Source organism: Physeter macrocephalus, chromosome 5 (genome assembly GCF_002837175.3).
Source record: "Physeter macrocephalus isolate SW-GA chromosome 5, ASM283717v5, whole genome shotgun sequence".
NCBI lineage: Eukaryota > Metazoa > Chordata > Mammalia > Artiodactyla > Physeteridae > Physeter > Physeter macrocephalus.
The window spans coordinates 76,520,075-76,541,393 of record NC_041218.1 but is presented as its reverse complement, the minus strand read 5'-3'; the positions used below and the strand labels follow the sequence as shown (position 1 = coordinate 76,541,393).

At 39.0% G+C, this 21,319-nt stretch overlaps 1 protein-coding gene across 1 annotated transcript in view; it reads right to left on the bottom strand.

The window, feature by feature from the left end:
• Positions 1 to 21,319, bottom strand: part of DNAH11 (dynein axonemal heavy chain 11) — a 326,309-nt gene that overhangs the window by 45,471 nt on the left and 259,519 nt on the right. The window contains 2 exon segments of the mRNA XM_055085043.1: positions 875 to 1,039; positions 2,193 to 2,397. Coding sequence (XP_054941018.1) covers positions 875 to 1,039; positions 2,193 to 2,397 — 370 coding nt within the window.

Genomic DNA, 21,319 nt, shown 5'->3' with positions numbered 1-21,319 from the left:
ATTAGAAGGTAACTTCCAAGCTAAGACCTAATTTACTTAATTGCTCTAATCTTTACCATCTTAGCAGCCACCTAAAATTCACTTACTTAAAAGGAGAGAGTAATCTGGGATTCCATTTCCTCGCTTAAACTAAGACAAATATATTGGATGTGTGGTGACACAACCTTGGCTGGGTAATTAATAGATTACTTAGTAATGAGGATACCCCAGAAAACAAATGAGGGTTCCTCTCATTTTGAAACATCAGCATTTTAAGGGCTAGTGGCCATTTGTGAATGTCCAAAGTGCATGCATAAGGCACACTGGGACACATGTTGGACGTTCAGCAGGAAGTCTACTAAATGAACATTTTTTCTAGCTTTCAGGAAATGTCACTTTCCCAGGGGAATAATGCACTTGAGAGCAGCAGGAGATCACCCCTTGCTCAGTCTCCCAGCACTGCAGGCCTGTAAACAAAACTTCAACTCTAAGTATTTCTCTAAAATGTACAACAGACCAGGAAGCCTGTGGTGAGACTGTAGGATGTCGGTTTCCCAAAGGAGGCTAAGCCTTTTAAGATTTTAGACTACATAAGCCAGCAGGCCCCAATTTTCTTCAAATTGAGTCACTCAGGAAAAAAAGAATAGCCTGACAGAGTCTAATCTGAAAGATTGGATCTTTGTTGCGTTAGGAGAAGCACAAGTTCAACCACCTCTATCTCCATTCAGAACCCCACACAGTCCACTTTTTAAGGGCAGTTTATGAAAAGACCGGAATTCCACAAAGTGTCAGTCAGTACGCTTAGAGAATGGCCAAGTTGGATTACCTTTTCACCCCGAGCACTTCATTCAAATAGAGCATTAAACCCTGCCAGGCAGCCTTTGCCTTTTCCTACCTTGCACTCTACCTCTGCCGCGGTGGCCTTTGCTCTCTCCAGGCTCTCTACCAGTTTGGTGTCATCTAGAAAGCTTCCCTCTGCCTCAGAGAGACGCAGAAAGAGTTCGTCCTCCAGATACTTCAGCTCTATCTTAAAGTCATTTTGGTGCTTTGTCAAAACCAACTAAAGCAAACCAAGAAAAATGTGAGAAAGGTGATTAAATTCATGGTTTCAAGCAGAGTTTCCTTAATCATCAATTTCATGGAATCATATATAATAAAACACACAGCATTAAAAATGTACTAATCAAAATTTTTAAAAATTCTTTTAAAAAACATTCAGGCCTTCCCTGGTGGCGCAGTGGTTGAGAGTCCGCCTGCCGATGCAGGGGGCGCGGGTTCGTGCCCCGGTCCGGGAGGATCCCATGTGCCGCGGAGTGGCTGGGCCCGTGGGCCGTGGCCGCTGGGCCTGCGCGTCCGGAGCCTGCGCTCCGCGGCGGGAGGGGCCACAATAGTGAGAGGCCCGCGTATCGCAAAAATAAAATAAAATAAAATAAAAAAATAACATTCAGAAGGCATGGTAAGAGCTGGTTGCACTCCAGGGTCCAGAGCATGACCATATATCATATCATTCATTTAACCTATAGGAAGAAACTTCTGGTTTCTGCTTCAGATTGAAAGAGAGAAAAGTCATTATTTCCATCCTCACACAGGAAAAAAGCTAAGCATACCAGCCCTTACTTACCCATCAGAGAACTGAGGTCACAGGGCAACTGTCACCCTGAAAACTACAGAGATGGGTGGATACGGACAATCACGGGTTCTCAGGAACATTTAAGTAGTCATCAACTAATTCCTGGAGGCAGAGCTTGAGAGTTAAAAACTCCCGGGGGCCCAGGCAATCTCTTAGGGAGAGGAAGCCTGGGGAAGATTCCTCTATAACCTGGACAGAGAGAAAGAGAGCCCTCTCTACCCTGATCAGAGGAAGAGATAGCTCTCTACCCTGGGCAGAGGAAAAGAGATCCCTCTCTTCCTTCTAACCTTCCAGGGCACGTACCTGCTTCTCTAGCCCTGCTTTCCATGACTAGTATGTGTCTTTGCTTGCCCTAGTCACCTGCATCAAACAAGACCTACAACTAGCCCATCTCCTGTGGCACAATCCTAACTACTTATCAGAAGTACCCTTGAGTGGCTACTCGACTGTTCAGATACACCCTCATTTTTCTCAATTAGACTGAAAGATCCTGGAGGGCAGGCATCCCATCTTACACTCCTGTGTCTGGCACTGTAATTTGTGCACTGAATAAGAGTTGGGGGGATGATTTCATAATTTTTACCTTAAGTTTCTCCAAATCTGGCCTTTCAATACTGACAACCTCTGCCAGCAGCTGGGCTTCCAGACCATCTTCTGTGACCGTGAAATTGAGGAGGGTTGTCTGAGCTTGCAATTCTGGCTTATAGTGAGGATTTGCCAGTTTTGTGTGAAGGATAAGACGAAAGTTGTGGTTAAATTCACACTCTTTATCCCCAATCTTGACATACCTAAAGGGGGCATAACAAAGACAGGAGACTCTTGTGCACCATAACTGATATGAAGGTGTCACTCCATTCCTGTATTCTAGTGATGTATACAGGCCGTAAAACCAGGTGATTTACGATTCCTCATCTACTCTCTGTTTGCCTAAAGTGTAAGAGGAATAGAAATGATCTGCGAAACCTCTATATGATTAAGTTTCCTTACATGGAAAACAGTGATAATAGTGGTACTCACCTCACAGTGTCACTGTAACAATTAAATACAATAAATCATATAAAGAATCTATAACAACAAATACTAGCTTTATTTACTATATTATGCTTTCTGTGATTAACCTTCTATTAAACATTGTTATTCTTTAAGGATAAACTAAAATGAGTATGTATGCATTTATGTGTGTGTATGTGTATATATGTGTGTATATACATACACACGTAAAATTTATGTATATGAAAAATACACATAGACTTGTCCTTAAACACGCTTAATTTAAGCCACTTAAAATTAGGCAGAAGTGATTCTTTTTTCTAAGCCCTTGTCATGTGACTATGAGTAATGGTGGCAAAAAAAATTTTTCAATAAAAATAAAAAACATACAAATTCCTTGGGCACTTTACCCAGTCTTAATACTTTTGGCACTGGCTCAGAAGCAAAGTTTAGGAAGCCTGTTGTGTGGGATGCATGGACAGCATTCTTGCAAGCTCCGTCTCACACAGGGGTGGGCTCTCAGCGACCACGCTTCTTTTTGTGTCCCTGTTCCTCTGGCCACGGGGACCCAGGAGCAGGTACTTCATCTGAGCTGTTCCAACCAGAGTAACCTTTCCTGGGATTTAGTATTGGGACAGAGAGAAGGGAGATTTGGAACTGGGACCTCTAAGCTCGTGTTGAAGTCACTCTGTCTTGCTGGTGAACCAAGCAGCAGAGAAAGACCGTCCTGGTGGCCCAGAAAAGAAGAAGTAAACCAGTATTCAGATGAAAGAGTAACACAAAGGAAGCATGTTCTGGGCTTCCAGGTCCCCTCTTCCTTGAAGCCTGGCTGCATCTTCCCCTCAGTTGCCATGGCACCCTGCAGCATTCTAATAGTCTCTGTTTTGCTTCACCTAGATAGATGTGGTTCCTGTAATTGCAAGCAAAGCTATGAATGAATGCGGTCTCCCCCGCCAAGGGGAGGGCCTGATTTTTCTCTACCTCACATGCTGGTAGCTAATTCCTAAAGATGTTATCACCTGGGCTCCCTTGCACTCCGGGTTTTTGATGGGCTTGGCCAATGGAAGAACTGGCGGGAGACAGCAGTACAGGAGAGAGAGGTAGAGCGGATCTTGCCAGCTTCAGGGCCGTGGTCTGGTGAAGGCTATGTCCTGCTATGACCCGTTCCACAGCTCCGCTTAGAGGACCTAGTAATACCTTCAGGCCTAGAGGCAGTAACGGCTTCCTGCTGCTGCAAATCCTATGCAGCCTTAACACCTCTACTGGGGTCCCTTTACCCTTTGCTCTGCAAATTCTTTTTGTAAATAGTCACTATGTTAACTCTATCAAACAATTCCAGCCTACTTTGTGGTCTTTTTCCTGCCAGGAACCTGCTATGAGGCTCTAGCCAAGGGGAAGTTATTTTTTCACTCATGCATCAGACAGACAGAACCCATGAATGCTGGAACTTCTCAAATTCTTCCATCAAAGTGGCCTGAACTGCGTTGGAGTGAAAATTCATCTAAGGACCCTGGGAACATGGCTGAAACAAGGAGCATCTTCTCAGTCTTCTATTTTACCTTAAATACTTACTAAAATTCTGAATTCTTCCCTATTTAGTGTATATTTTCATTAGAGAGGTATCATCATGACAATGATAAGAATGTTACCCAAAGCCCATATTGTTTTTAATTTAAATATAGTGTTTTAAATAATCATGAGGGAAAAAAATGGCTACTTATCTCACTGACTTACGGGAGAGATGTTACCTTCCTAAATTTATCAACTTTGGTAAATTGGATCAATTCAAAAGAAAGACACTGTATAATAAGTTCAGCATTCAGGCAATTCTGAATCCTCTTTACTAAAATGTCACAATATTTGCAATAACTCTTTTTAAACTTGAGGAGAGATACTCAGAATGCCCTAATGTGATAATATCTTAGGCTGCTGTTGGTGGATGTTTCATAACTGTGTTTGCTCTGAGATGAAGTCTCTTGCGTTTAATAGTGAGGAAAGGGTATCTGATATACTGGCCACTCTATTTGATTAGGGAGATTTTTATAAAACAATTTTAGTGTGTAAAGATTATTTAAAAATCATAGTTTTTTAAAATCACTAAAGCTTTCATCACTAAATCACTCAATCACTGAAGCTTTCATCATTACAGCTAAGAATCTCAAAAGATTGATCAGATTCATGACCTATTGTCTACATCCATTTCTCAACTTTTGTTTCCATTGTAGTGATCCTATATTTCAACAAAAACTTTCACAGTTCTCCACAAACCTATGGACAATTAATCTTCGGCAAAGGAGGCAAGAATATACAATGTGGAAAAGACAGGCTCTTCAGCAAGTGGTGTTGGGAAAGCTGGACAGCTGCATGTAAATCAATGAAGCTAGAACACACCCTCACACTATACACAAAAATAAACTCAAAATGGCTTAAAGACTTAAATATAAAACTCCTAGAAGAGAACATAGGCAAAACATTCTCTGACATAAATCATACCAATGTTTTCTTAGGTCAGTCTCCCAAGGCAACAGAAATAAAAACAAAAATAAACCACTGGGACCTAATCAAACTTACAACTGTTGCACAGTAAAGAAGACCATTAAAAACAATGAAAGAAAAAAAAACCTACAGAATGGGAGAAACTATTTGCAAACGATGCAACAGACAAGGGCTTAATCTCCAAAATATACAAACAGCTCATACAACTCAGCAACAACAACAAAAAACCAAACAACCCAATCGAAAAATGGGCAGAAGACCTTAATAGACATTTCTTCAAAGAAGACATACAGATGGCCAGTAGGCACATGAAAAGATGCTCAGCATCACTAATTATTAGAGATATGCATATCAAAACTACAATGAGGTACCACCTCTCATCGTCAGAATGGCCATCATTAAAAAGTCTACAAATAACAAAAGATGGAGAGGGTGTGGAGAAAAGGGAACCCTCCTGCACTGTTGGTGGGAATGTAAGTTGGTCCAGCTACTATGGAAAACAGTATGGAGGTTCCTCAGAAAACTAAAAATAGAACTACCGTATGATCCAGCAATCCCACTTCTGGGCATATACCCGGATGAAAGTATAATTCAAAAAGATACATGCAACCCTATGTTCATAGCAGCACTATTCACAACAGCCAAGGCATGGAAACAACTTAAATGTTCATCGACAGATGAATGGATAAAGAAGATGTGGTACATATATACAGTGGAAAACTACTCAGCCATAAAAAAGAACAAGATAATGCCATTTGCAGTAAAATGGATGCAACTAGAGATTATCACACTAAGTGAAGTAAGTCAAAAAGTCAGCAACAACAACAAAAAACCAAACAACCCAATCGAAAAATGGGCAGAAGACCTTAATAGACATTTCTTCAAAGAAGACATACAGATGGCCAGTAGGCACATGAAAAGATGCTCAGCATCACTAATTATTAGAGATATGCATATCAAAACTACAATGAGGTACCACCTCTCATCGTCAGAATGGCCATCATTAAAAAGTCTACAAATAACAAAAGATGGAGAGGGTGTGGAGAAAAGGGAACCCTCCTGCACTGTTGGTGGGAATGTAAGTTGGTCCAGCTACTATGGAAAACAGTATGGAGGTTCCTCAGAAAACTAAAAATAGAACTACCGTATGATCCAGCAATCCCACTTCTGGGCATATACCCGGATGAAAGTATAATTCAAAAAGATACATGCAACCCTATGTTCATAGCAGCACTATTCACAACAGCCAAGGCATGGAAACAACTTAAATGTTCATCGACAGATGAATGGATAAAGAAGATGTGGTACATATATACAGTGGAAAACTACTCAGCCATAAAAAAGAACAAGATAATGCCATTTGCAGTAAAATGGATGCAACTAGAGATTATCACACTAAGTGAAGTAAGTCAAAAAGAGAAAGACAAATACCACGTGATATCATTTATATGTGGAATCTAAAATATGGCACAAATGAACCTATCTACAAAACAGAAACAGACTCAGACACAGAGAACAGACTTGTGGTTGTCAAGGGGATGGTGGGGAGGGAGAGGGATGGACTAGGAGTTTGGGGTTAGCAGACGCACACTATTACATTTAGAATGGATAAACAACAAGGTCTTACTGTATAGCACAGGAAACTATATTCAATATCCTCTGATAAACTATAATGGAAAAGAATATGAAAAAGAATATATATGTATAACTCAATCACTTTGCTCTACAGCAGATATTAACACAACATTGTAAATCAACTATACTTCAATAAAATTTAAAAAAAATCGTTCACAGTTTTTGGTTAAGTGTCCAAGCTTGAAAAATCTTCCCAACAAGCTACTTTGGAAGCCTTTTTTTTATTAAGTTGAATGGTGAAGTCTTCAAGTTTTGGTTTGTTTTCACTTAGGACTTCCTAGTGTTTAATTTTGTTCCAGAAGGAGAAAAGCTTAATTCAGGTGGCAACCCTCTTCTAAGCCGGTATATCTGTATAATACACACTTCCCTTTAAAAAAAAAAAACGATCAAAAAAGAGTATTCATATCTCCGTTAAAGTGAAACACTGAGAACAGCAAGAGATAAATGAACTACAGGCCAATTGTTAAAAGTGAACCAAGGGGGCTTCCCTGGTGGCGCAGTGGTTGAGAATCCGCTTGTCGATGCAGGGTACACGGGTTCGTGCCCCGGTCCGGGAAGATCCCACATGCCACGGAGCGGCTAGGCCCGTGAGCCATGGCCGCTGGGCCTGCGCGTCCGGAGCCTGTGCTCCGCAACTGGAGAGGCCACAGCAGTGAGAGGCCCGCGTACCACAAAAAAAAAAAAAAAAAAAAGTGAACCAAGGAGTGGCTGCTAGTTAACACTTTTGCACATATCTTCCAGTTGATACCATGCTCATTAAGATAATCATTACCTTATAATTTCTTCAGTTATTTGTTTTTATCATGAAACATATTGCAACCAAATATTCATTCACTCAGCAAGCAGTTACTGAACACCTACACAATGCCAGCCTGTCAGAGAGTCTTCTAGACACTGAGGCTTATAATCGTTACCAAAACAAGCATGGTCCTTCCCCTAACATTATTACTTACTCTCTCATAATAGGTATATGACTACAACATTTTACATATTGATTCATTTATTCTTTTACTTATCCAGTTCAATAAATAAATATGTATTAAGTGCCTACAATGTCCGGTCATATAAAGATCAAAGATCTGCCCAATTAAAAGAAAGGCAAAGGATCTGAATAGATACTTCTCCAAAGAAGATCTACAAATGTCCAATAAGCACCTGAAAAGATGTTCAGCATCATTAGTCATCAGGGAAATGCGAAGCAAAGCCACAGTAAGGTGCCAGTTCACACCCACTAGACGGTTATAAAAAAAAAAACCAAAACACTGACAAGAACAAGTATTGGTGAGGATATGGAAAACTTAGAACCCTCATACACTTCTGATGGAAATGTAAAACGGTGCAACCAATTTGAAAACCAGTTTTCGGTTTCTCACCATCTTAAACATAGAGTTACCATGTAACCCAGTGATTCTACTCCTAGGTACATGCTCAAAAGAATGGGAAGCATATGTCCCTACATAATTTGTACACAAATGTTCACAGCTGCATTATTCATAATTACCAAAAGGTGGAAACAACCCACTGTCTGTAAACTCATGAATGGATAAACAAATTGTGTTATATCCAAACAATGGACTATTACTCAGCCATAAAAAGGAAAGAAGTACTGATACATGCTACAACACAGATGAACCCTGAAAACAAGTGAAAGAAGTCAATCACATATAAGTCCACATATTGTATGATTCTATTTATATGAAATGTTCAGATTAGGTAAATCAGTAGAGATGGAAATCAGATTAGTGGTTGCCTAGGGATTTCAATTCTAAAATTGATTGTGGTAATGACTGCTCAATGCTGTGAATACACTAAAAACCACTGAATTGCCCACTTTAAATGATTAAGTTGTATGGTATGTGAATTACACCTCCATAATGGTGTTACCAAAAGAGAACAAAAATGAACAACAATCTAACAAAAGGTCAGTCACTTACATTTGAGCTTTTATCAATCTGTAAGGTAAGTAACCATGCTAATTATAGTTTCTCAGAGGTTCAGTCTTGACTTTTGAGCATAGTGAGGTGTGTTACAGGATGGTCTTAATTGATAAGGACACCTTTCTTAGTCAATCTGCTTTTTTTTGGCTGAAGACATATTCAACCATATCTACACTGACAGCACCATCAAAATTCCTCCCATTAATGGAGCTTCCCTGTCCAAGGGTTTCCAAGATTGATCTTGCAAATAGCTTTGAGAAAATCTTTCTTTGCTAGTGTCATTCGCTATATTACTATTGGCCTAGATTTCAAGACTTTCATGATTGGCTTTTAATGGAAATTTCAAAAGTGATGGTTTCATGTCATTACTGCCTGGGGTTCTCACACATAAGCCATTCCAAAGTTTATACTCATTTACATCTCCACAATAACAAAACTCGTACTTTAAAATAAACCTCTGTGTACGTCGCCTTGTGATTTTCTGACTACTGCTCCATCTTGGTTTGAATTCATTCCTCCCTCGTGTAGTGACTCAGAGAAATGCCAGGTCTATCACGACCTTCTGTGATTTCACACTGAATTTGCTTGTGAATTTTCACTGGGTTTTGATTCACATCTCATAAACTTCATTTTTTAACCACTAATCTCTATCCCCAGATGAAAAATGAATTTAAACATTTTTTCACTTGAAAAATGTACATTTAAATGAGCACTGAATGGGGCTTCCCTGGTGGCGCAGTGGTTGGGAGTCCGCCTGCCGATGCGGGGGTCATGGGTTCGCGCCCCGGTCCGGGAGGATCCCACATGCCGCGGAGCGGCTGGGCCCGTGAGCCATGGCCGCTGGGCCTGCGCGTCCGGAGCCTGTGCTCCGCAACGGGAGAGGCCACAGCAGTGAGAGGCCCGCGTACCGCAAAAAAAAAAAAAAAAAAAAAAAAAAGAACACTGAATGAATCAAGTCCAGTATTTTCATTACTGTTGTCTAATGGGACAGCTCACTGTGGCAGGGTTAGCAACTGCGGTACGCAGTCAATTCAGATTTGGGGTGTGTGCAGTGGGTGGGTTATGGAGAGGGTACTTGAGAATCAAAACAAGCCCCTAGCAAGAAGGCTAACATATTCTACTGTACAGCACAGGGAGCTCTGCTCAATACTCTGTAAGAACCTAACTGGGAAAAGAATCGGAAAAAGCATAGATACATGTATATGTATAACTGAATCACCTTGCTGTACACCTGAAACCAACACAACATTGTAAATCGACTGTACTCCAATGTAAAATAAAAAGTTAAAAAAAAAACAACCAGATGACTAACATACTTGAACGTCAGAGGTGTTCAGGCCTCATGGAGAAATCCCTGTTGAGGAGTTGGAGAACTCTTTCTGTAAATGGCCGGAGAGTAAGTATTTCAAGCTTTGTCAGCCACATACGGCTCTGCCATATATGCTTCTTTGTTGATAGCTCTTTAAAACCATCCTCAGCTCCTGGGCCACATCAAGACAGGCTGCTTGCCCATCGCCACGCTAGAGGGTCCACCAGTTAGTGGTATCGGCATAATCTCCTCTCAAAGCAACAGCAGCTAATGCCACTGGACTACCCAGTAACAGCAAGTTACGATTTTTCCAGTTAGCCACTACACTTAAGCATGCTTCCCTCTCTAGGTTTCCGAGATAAAAAAGGTGAGGGACTGGCCAATACGGAGCATGAGGTTCTGACAATTTTGCTTCTGGGTGCAGGTGACACTAGCTTTTAACTCATCAATATGTGTTAAACCAAACATCTCAGTTAAAGCCACACTCCATAAGGTGACTGAGAGATGATTCTATGGTTCTAAACCTCCCTTGCATACCTACATATGCCCTGAGGCATTCACATACCCCAGTTTGAGAACCAGAAATCCATCTGCTAGAGGGACAGAGATGACTTTCTCTGTGAAGAGACAGTTAATCGGGGAACTTGCTATGCTGATGGCAAAGAGAAGGATATCTGCCTATAAAACTGGTTTTCTATTTTGCTCTGAAACATTACTTTATAGGTTTACATTTCCCAGGGATAGTAAATTATCCTCAATTGGGGTGTTTATGATCTATGAAAGGCAAAAACTACATAATGACTCAGTGGGTTTTGTCATTGCTGCTAGGTTAATTTTTGGTTAATCTCCGATCTGGGAAAAATAAACTGACGGCTAGTGCTCTCTCTTGACTTGAAGGATCCAAAAAACAACGGAGTTAACCAGAGGGGTGGGAAAAGCAAACAATCACTGTGTTGTTTCTGTGAAAGACAGGAGTCCAGAGTTTGTAACTTCTAGAAAACACAGCAGGCAGCTCCGAGCGCTTGAAATTCAAAGCCAAGGAGAAGCAACAGCAGGTGGGAAGGGCAACCTGAAACTTGGACCTCTACTCTCTTCCAGCTCTTCTGTAAAAGCAGTAGTTCTTAACCCACCCTCCAGCCCCACGCCCTCCAGGAACAGGACTCGGGCCCCTGACACTGCATCGCAGTGAGAAGCAAGCGGGGCAGGGGTCTCTGAATGTGGGCTGGAATTGCTCCCAGAGGGATTTTACTCATCCCTCCGAGGGACTGGGTTCCTCCTGCCCCCTTTTCTCTCTGGCTGAGAAGTGCTGGTTTGGACATGACAGACTGATTACATGAACTCGCAACTGAAATAAAATGGGTTTTCCCAGTAAAATCACCATATTTTAATTGGATAGGACAGAGAGTGAGCTGTCCACGTTCTGTCTCACCTAGCAGAGTTGTAATTTTAGAGCCAGAAGGGGCCCCTAGAGATCATTCAATGGATTATTTTTTATGGACCTAAAGAGTTTATGACTTGTCCAAGGTCATATAGCTTAGTGGCAGAGCTGGGACTGGAACCTGGGTCTCTAGACTCCTAGTATAAAGTTCACTGCATCCCATTGCAGGGTAATTTGTTCTGTTTGATGATGACAGCTTGTAACCCTGGCCTCTGTGGACCTGTCTGACCATTGATCACGGGAGAGTACTGAGAGAATATGACTGACTCAGTAACAATCAATGACCACTAGAGAAAAAAAATATAAAGACACAGTTCAAAGGACATGCCCTGCTGATCTTTGGTTAGACATGCTGTCCTTGTTTATAAAGGAGACTAGAACTGATTATCGAGGTGCCCAGCCTGAACCCGAGGGCTATAATTTCTGATGGATATTTTCATAAAATGAATTACTTAATTTATAAAATTTTAAAAGTAAAAAACTTTACTTACAGAAGTTTTCTAACTTCTGCCTTTCAGGAAAAGAAAATATAACACTGAAGTATGCCAAAATGCTCAGTGAATTATTGTAATGTTGAATGAGTTATTGTATAATAAAGACAATCATCTATAAATTGACTATAAATTTAGTTTTCCATGTATCAGGTTGGCATAAAAATCAGGTTCTTGGGAATTTCAAAATTCTTTCAAAGGTTATTCACAATCCAGCCAAAAGTTATTATGGGGATGAAAAGATCTGTAATTTCTTCAAGTCATGGAAGGTCATTACTATTTTGGAGGATGGATATGCAATTACATTTAAAATACTTGAAAATAATTTCTTGGCTAATGTTCACAGCATTTCTGTGATAGACATGGGGGAACATCTCTCCCAATTCTCAGATTTACCTGAAAACCAGAATCTCTGTGAGTTGAGAGATGCAGCATCATCTCAAAATAACCAAGATGAGAGTGTGAAGTCTGAGATTACAATCTGCATTTCTTATTTTTGAGAAATATGTCTAGAAACTAAGGAAATGTCTTTCACTTCTGTTGGCACTGTTCTCAAGATTTAGTGTAGCTGCTGTTGAAAATGCCCTCAGTCTTGGATCATAAAAACCTACATGAATTTCTCTAGTGATCAGATATTCTGACTACGTGAACAAAACCACCATTATTTTTTATTGCCATGTAAAACCAGACATGGAAAAGCAGCAATATTCAATTTAGAATAAGGACTTGCTTCTGGGGCAGATCCAAGTCTTTACTAGGAATGGCTGCAGTAAAATGCTATTTTTAAAAAACCTTTGCAAAACCTTTCTTACAACACAGTTTGGCGAGAAATTTCTGAAAATATTGTATTATTATACTGAAGGTTGTCCCTCTAGGATGGATGATTCAGAGAGCTAACACATGCTCTGAGTAGGAGGAAGTCCATTCTCCAGGCCTTACTGGAGCTGCTTTGTCAAGGTGAAGGGATAGCAGGTGGGTTTTGAGATAAGTAAATAAAATAGTTCCAGGAGTTGGGGGAAAAACACACTCAGGCGAAGCAAAAAACCTTCTCAATAGACATCTAAAAGCCTTACTGCATATCCCGCTGTTTCAAATGAAAAGCTTCTAGATTCGACTTGTGAGCTGCAATAGCCCTGGCTGCGCGCACAGCTGAAGGGTCAGGTGCCGCGCGGGCAGCTGGGAGGGGTTCCTTAGCAACCTCGGCAGGAAGGCCAGAGCGAGGTGGTCAAACCCGGCTCGGGAAGAAAGGATTCGGCTCAAGGCTGCACAGCTGGCCAGACGTTCAAGGAAAGGAAGGAAAGAAAGTCCTGAATTGAAATGAGTTGTCTCACTGCTTCATGCAGTTAATATAACCAACACGTCCTTCTAAGATAAAAGCAAACTGCGATTAGAAATTTTTAAAAAAAGATTTAAAGTCGCAAGAGTCCAGATACCACTAAACAGAAAAAAAAAAGCGAAAAAAATCATAGATTATTTCCCCTTTGATATACGTATATAGCCTATAGGTATACAACATACATGTTATATATATTTATACATGTACTTCAATACATCCTTATTTAAACATTATAATGTAGCATGAAAAAGAAAGAAATTCTGGTTCCATTTGTATTGTTCTTTTTTTAGAAAGTTGCTTTTTTAAAGAAAAGAATCTAAAAGGTTCTGAATCTGTGGCTCTGTTTGGTATTTTCTTTCAGATAAAGTCAAACAATGTTAGCAAGATGAATGAGAAGATCTACTACCTGTAGACCCTGAATATTACACCTAAAATTTTTTGGATTGAATTTAGGGATAGCAAGGTTGCTGGAGGATTTTTCCTGCAATTAAACTTTGTTTTTTCAACTTTAGAAATTGGGAGAGACTAGAATGCCAAATTCTACCAGATGAGGGCTTAAATTGACTTGAAAATAAAAATATACTTACCCCTAGGGACATAATGAGAGAACTACATCACTCCAGAGTTTATTGACAAACCATAAGCTTCCAGCTCAAGACAGCACGTTCTATTCAGTGTGGGGTTTAATTTAACACGGTTCTGTCTTAAATTTCGCCCAGGAACTCAATCAAAGAGATCCATAATCAACTACAGAACAATCGCATGGCAGCAACTCCAAGAGTAGCAACATAATCATAGTTAAACTGGAAACTTGCTAACTAAAACAATTCTTATTAATTTTAGCACAACCTTCAGGAAACTTAGTCATTATAAAATAAATACTATCTGTAAAATGCTGTCTCTCATTTGATTATTTCTATAAAAATAGAAATTTCTATCGTATAGCTAATATTTCTATTAGTTTGAAGTTTCTTTCTAGGGAATGCGACTTAAAGACTATTACTAAAAGAATAACCATATGAAGTTGAATATAGAATGAAGTATAAATTGTCTTTAAGAAACATTTATATGCTCAGGAACAAGCTGACATACATCTTGCAGTAAGGGTACTCCAGCTAAAGTTAAAGTTCAGAAAGTACTTCAATAATATTTGGGGAGATTCGAAAGATTAACGAGAGAGAATTTTATGAAGATGCTTTACAGATCAGCAGCTTCTCTAATATGTAAGCAAGTAAATTTGCTTTGGAAAAAATATGTGTTGATAAATCTTCCCAGATATGTTTTCTGTCGATTGATACCATTCGATATATTTTACTTAAGATTAGGATTATCTGGAGTTTGGTGGATTTAATTATTTGTAATTACCCAGCTGTTGTCAGCCTGTGGTCATTTTATGATGGGGTATCTACTGTGTGGGTCAGGTTCAACTGTATATCTTCTCAAACACAGATTTAATGTGCTATTGATGAAACCATTACTACAGCCAAATTAAAGTCTGGGCTGATGTATTGGTCCACAGGGAGCTGTCAGACATGAAAGGAGTAATTAGTATTCATTACTTCATACTCCACAACATTCCAATTATTAATGAACTTCAACTTTTGGACTATGCTGTATATATCACAAGCATCTTCTCAGACATTCATTATTAAGAAGAATAGACTAATACTGTTTTTTTTTTTAAGGCCCCCAGAGCAAAGAGAACTAAAATAAACAAAAACACTATAAATAGCCAAAAACTTTGAGGGATATGGCTTTCTCTCAGGAGTATCAAAGTGTTACTCCACGTGTCCTTGGAGAAGATGATACAGTACACACATTCTGGGTAAATGCACCAGCTTTGCAATCCCTGCGGGTTGTTTCCTCCTCCTTTTGCTTGTTTTCAATGGTATTTTATCTTTACAATACAAAGGGAAACATATTTGTAACTCCCCAGGGGATCTCAAAGAGTAACATAGAAATGTAAAGATAGAAGGGGATGGAAACAAAATTAAGTAAAATGTTCACTGTTCGAGATCAGAACAGAAAAGACCTATTAGAAAACTGACAAACGTAGATTAGTTTGGGATAGGATCAAGAGAGTCAATAGTTTTCGGTTCCTGTTTACCGATGGGTATCTCTATTATTAAACAAAACCATATCAACATGTTTCTATTAATTTTGTTTTCCATTGTTTTCTCCCAGTTTTTATTTATTGTATTAAAAGAAAGGTAATTCCTGTTTCTACCAATCTTTTTTTTTCTATATCCCCTTATAGGTTCCATATGTATACATATTTTTAAAAAGTTTCTCTCTCTTTTAAAACTTACATGAAGGAACAAAAAAGCATTTGCTTTGCTTAAACATACTTCTTGTGAGGTAAAAACAATAGTCACTAAAATATCAAATTTTATTCCAAAGTACTTTTTTTTTTTTTTTTTTGGCGGTCAAAGTACTTTTAAAGCTTTTATGAATAAAACTATTCTTAAAATTTGGAGTGTCCTCATTTTTTCCATTCAAAAAAAGGGGTGGGGAAAAAAGCCCAGGTGGTAGGAATAGTTCCTCATAGGAAGAGGTAGCTAATAGTATTAAATATACAAATCTTTCGTGTTATTAAAAAAAACAGCAGAAGAAAGAAAGTTCCTAACTCAGTTCTCTGGAAGACTTCACAACCCTTAAATACAACTGGTGAGCATGTAAATGTGTACAACTTTGGAAAGCAATTTGGCATTTACTTTTTTTTTAGGATTTTTTTTTTTTTTTTTTTTTTTTTGCGGTACTCGCGCCTCTCACCGCTGTGGCCCCTGCCGCCGCGGAGCACAGGCTCCGGACGCGCAGGCTCAGCGGCCATGGCTCACGGGCCCAGCCGCTCCGCGGCATGCGGGATCCTCCCGGACAGGGGCACGAACCCGTGTCCCCTGCATCGGCAGGCGGACTCTCAACCACTGCGCCACCAGGGAAGCCCTGGCCTTTTCTTTTAAAGCTTATTGTGCACACTCTCTACAACCCAAATATTCTACTCCAGAATATAAACTCTGAAGAACCCCTTGCTGTGTGCACCTTTAGATACGTATATGAGTATTCAGTATGCTAATATTCATAGCAGCATGTCTTGTAATAGCAAAAAAATCGGAAAATCACCTAAATGTCCTCCAATAAAAATATTCAATAAAGTGAGAAAGAGCCACACCACTGAATATAACAGTGACAAAAATGAGATTAGAGTTAAATGAAAAGAATTAGAGCTAAAAGAAAGAATATAGCTAAGTCTTAGAAGCATAATACTGAGTAAAAAAATTCAAGTCCCTTTTAACTATATAAGCTATGGTGGATTTTTATAAAGTCCCAAATCAGACAAAAATAAACAGTACATTGTTTTGGAAAATGCATATATATGATAAAACTATTTTAAATAAAGTAATGAAGTGATGATGAAATTTAAAATACTATCTTTGGAGATGAGGCAGAATGGGAAAAGGAGAGGAGCACAAAGGTGGATTAAAGAATACTGGTCATCTTTCAGTTCATAATTTGAATGGTAGATACCTGTCTAAATGATTATTATGATTTATAACTTTTATATATTATATATTTTATATGTATCAGTATTAAATAATAAAATTTAAATAACCAAAACCCTCTACTGCTTTTAGGTGGCAACTTAAAACATCAAAAGATATGACGGATTCCTCCCCGCCCCACCCCTCCTTTTTGCTGATATGCTTTGTGACTCCACTCATGGTTCATCCACGCTTCCCATGTCTGAAAGACAAGGTCTTACTTCAGTAGGTCTGTTTGAACATCTGGTCCATTCTCCCAATCACCCACACACTATACCCATCACTCGTTAAAGATTCAGGGAAATAATACATATTGAATATCTGTATGTGCTATGCTTTTTGTATTTTTTTCCTCACTAGATGACAAAACATAAACAGAAAAACAGGTTAACCAACTTACCCCCCATCACCAAACTAGAGTGTAGCAGACTAAGATTTGACCCAAGTTCCATCTTACTACTTGAACCCCAATGCTAGTTTCTAACAACAACACACAGTGCATAAACCCCACCTCATAGTCCTAAAAGTCTCTCTTGAAAATGCACATGTAGCAACCAAGACAATGGGTTGAGCACTGAATTTACTTTCGTTCCCTTTCTTTCCCTTGCCATTGTATTTACTTTTCTTCCCTATGGAAATGATGGAAAGACGTATGCTTAAAGAAACAATGTTTCTTTAAGGGTGGAAGGGATAGATTAGGAGGTTGGGATTAACATATATACACTACTGTATATAAAAGAGATAAACAAGAAGGTCCTACTGTATAGCACAGGGAACCCTACTCAGTACTCTGTAACAGCCTATATAGGAAGAGAATCTGAAAAAGAATATATATATATATATATATATATATATATATATATATAAAACTGATTCACTTTGCTGTATACCTGAAGCTAACACAATGTTGTAAATCAACTATACTCCAATATAAAATAAAAATTAAATTAAAAAAGAAACAATGAATTAAAAATCATGTTAAAAAATAAGAAAGAGTACAATGAGTGGAAATTTTAAAATTGAAGCATTAAAGAAAGTGATGAGGGGCTTCCCTGGTGGTGCAGTGGTTGAGAGTCCACCTGCTGATGCAGGGGACACGGGTTCGTGCCTTGGTCCGGGAAGATCCCACATGCCGTGGAGCGGCTAGGCCCGTGAGCCATGGCCGCTGAGCCTGCGAGTCCGGAGCCTATGCTCCGCAACGGGAGAGGCCACAACAGTGAGAGGCCCCCCTACCGCAAAAAAAAAAAAAAAAAAAAAAAGAAAGTGATGAGAAACTTAATGGAAAATATTAGCAAAAGTTAACAACAGGCATTCATGGAAGGCTAATTAACATATCCTTATTAACAATAAAATATAAAACAAAGCAGCAGTGAGATAAGGATTCTATTATTTGATGTTTCTATTGGCTCTTGTTCATGGTTCCTTATTTCCCCGTGTGTTCTGTGATTTTTGCCTGTGAACTCATGTACCGTTGAACTAGATCTTTCACAATCCTCTAAAGTCTGGATTTACGGACATTATTCCAAAGAGGGTCTTTGTTTGCTTCTGCCAAGTGCACTGGGGTGTGACCAACCCAAGGCCACTTTAAAATAAGTTAATGGTTTGAGGTATTTTAGGGCACGCAAGTAATAAAAATTTGTCTTAAACATTCATAAGATGGATGAGGTGAGGAATTCTCTGGGGATATTTTTCCATCTCTTCCCAGCACCAAAGCAGAGAAAGGAAAGTTTCCTTTCTGCAGTGCTGGTTTTTGCTTAACTTTTAACAAATTTACCCTTAAATAGAAGGTATGGCCCCTTGAGGCTCTAGCATTAAGCAAGAATCTCTTAGCAGACTCCACACCCTGAATCGGCCCTAGACTTGGTCCAAGCTCTGTACATCCATCAAAACAGAAACCCAAGATTATCAGGTTTTAGCAGGTACCCTCAGGAAAAAACCAGCTTTGGTGTTCCTTATCTTTCTATTTCCTGCTTTTTGGTCACACTTTTTTTTTTTTTGGTCAACTGAGTGATACATTTCAAAAAGTGTTTTTAATAATGTAACTAACATATTTAGTTGTTTTTCAGTATTCACATATCTAATCTGCCATAGTGCCAGAAATAAAAGTCTATGTTTTTATTGTTTTGTTTTTATTTCAGTTAACCATATTTTTAAAGGCATATAGTATGACTCTTATCCATAGAGAACTTGTAATCTAATAAGGATATATGAGAGAATTTAAGCATATTTTAAGAATGACATATAAAGGCAAAATGACAGTCACACAGTATAGCATGTAGTATGTATGGGACGCATTAAATGCAGAAAAGTTAAATTCCCATTTAATTGACTGAAGAGCAGTTAAATTCCAAATGAAGTGAATTTGGGATTTGCATTGATAGGAAAGGTAAATAAAATAGCATGTTATAGAAAGGGGGATTATCTGTGTGAAGTAGGAAAAATGAGGTCGGTAAAAGGAAACTCAGTAGTATCAAACAGGTAAAGTATTTTGCAGGTTTCACAGAAAAGCTTTAATTCAATTCAAAGTAATTGACAATAGAGAATTCTTAATGGGAGTGATGAAAGAAGCAATATTTTAAAAATTATTTTAAGCACTCTCTGGGTTGGAGAGAAGTAAGTAGAGAAAGGATATAAAGGGATCACTACAGTCATCATGAAGAAATGAATGGCCTAAACTACACTGTAAGGTACAGATACGAAAACAAAACATAAATGAGAAAATAAACAGAGTTTAGGGGAAAAAAAGAATGTAAGAGTAGGAAGAGTTAGACTGGCAAAGGAGAATTCATAGGAATTCTACTGAAAGATGGTAGTGCCTATGTATTTGGAAAATCTCGTTAAGAAGCTAGGTTTCCATGCATTAAATTTCATATAGCCCTGAGCATCCAAGAAGACAGTGACTAAGCTCTTTCAGGCCCCATTTTTCTCATCTGTGAAGTGAATGTTCCCTGTTCTGACTATATAGCATCTCCATAGATAATCACATCTTCTACGATGCTTAACCATCTCTCTATGGAGATGTTCCCCAATCTACATGCTCAGCCAAGATTTTAAGCTCCATACTCACATACTCCATGGCTTCTTAGACTTCCTTTTTGAGAATGACTGTTAAAGTAGCACCTCAATCTTTGAATGTCTAATAAGTGAAATAGTTACCTCTTCCCCTGCACTTACTCCTATTCCTATATCACATCTCTCCATAAACCATACCATCATTTAACCTGGCAGAAGACCAGAAATCACCCTTGAACCGTCCTTTTCCCTACTAACAAAATCCCATTATTGACCATGAACTGATGATATTAACTCCTTGAGAATTCTTTGGTTTGCTCTCTCCTCTCCACATCTACTGTCGCTGGCTTAGTTTAGGCTCGTATCATGTCTCAACTGGACTATTGCAACTGTTTGCTAATTGGACGGACCCTGGCTCTAGGTCCACGTGCCTTCAATCAATACTCCACACTGCCAACAGTGTCCTTTCAAAAACGTAAATCTGATCTCATAACTCCTAGCATGCTTAAGAGTCTTCACTAGCTTCCCCACTGACTTATTCTCATGATTTTCAAGTGAAAATATGGAAACTCCAGATGTGTTACTCCAGGAAGGCAAGGTCCTTTGGTCAAAAACCACTGCTGTTGTCAACTAGTGTTACTGATAGGAACGGACCCCTTTAATGTCTTTGGGGAAAAAGCATTATCACCCAAGGCCAAACTATGGTCATCTGTGGGTACACAAGGATGTCAACATTCTGGGTCCTGATAATCCAGTCTCATCTCTCTCAGTCCATACACCTCCCTTTCCCACCCCCAAAATGGGACTTTCTACATATTTGAATCCTAACTGCAGTTCCCCAAAGCTGTTGGGCTGTTTTGTGTGTTTTGCTATTTGGTATTAGCTCTCTCGTTCCAGAATTCTCTTCTTCCATTTTTCTGTCTGACACATGCCCACTCACCTTTCAACTCACATTAAATGTAAATGTAATCAAATGCAATTTTTTCCACAAAGCCTTCCCAGGTCTCCACTATGGAGCTGATGATTCCCTATCATGCATACTTCTATCACCACACCAATGGCAAGTATTACTTTTACTGTTTGTAGGTCTGAATTTCCCCTAAGGAAATGTAGCTTCCTTAAGGGCAGGGTCTGTACCTTATCATGCTTTGAATCTCCCTCCAGCCCCCAGTACAGTGCCTGGCATCTAGCAGTGCTCAGAGAAGGTTTATTCAGTGACTAACAGAATATGCAATGACTCAGATTCTCTGAATAAAGAAACTCTAAAAACATCTAAAAAAAAAAACTGGAGATAAACATCTAAATTTACCTTCATAAAAGTGGTTGTTGCCACACATAAGAATTTAGGAGCTAAAACTGTTATGGTAACAACTGCATGCAATAAACACCATTTATTATATTCTTACATATCATTTAAAATTCTCTTGACCTTTTAAAAAAGCTACAGTGATATGATCAATTCTATAAAGCCTAATAGTACTTATTCAGGAAATATTATTAATTTGGAATAAATTGTTCTGCTTTGAT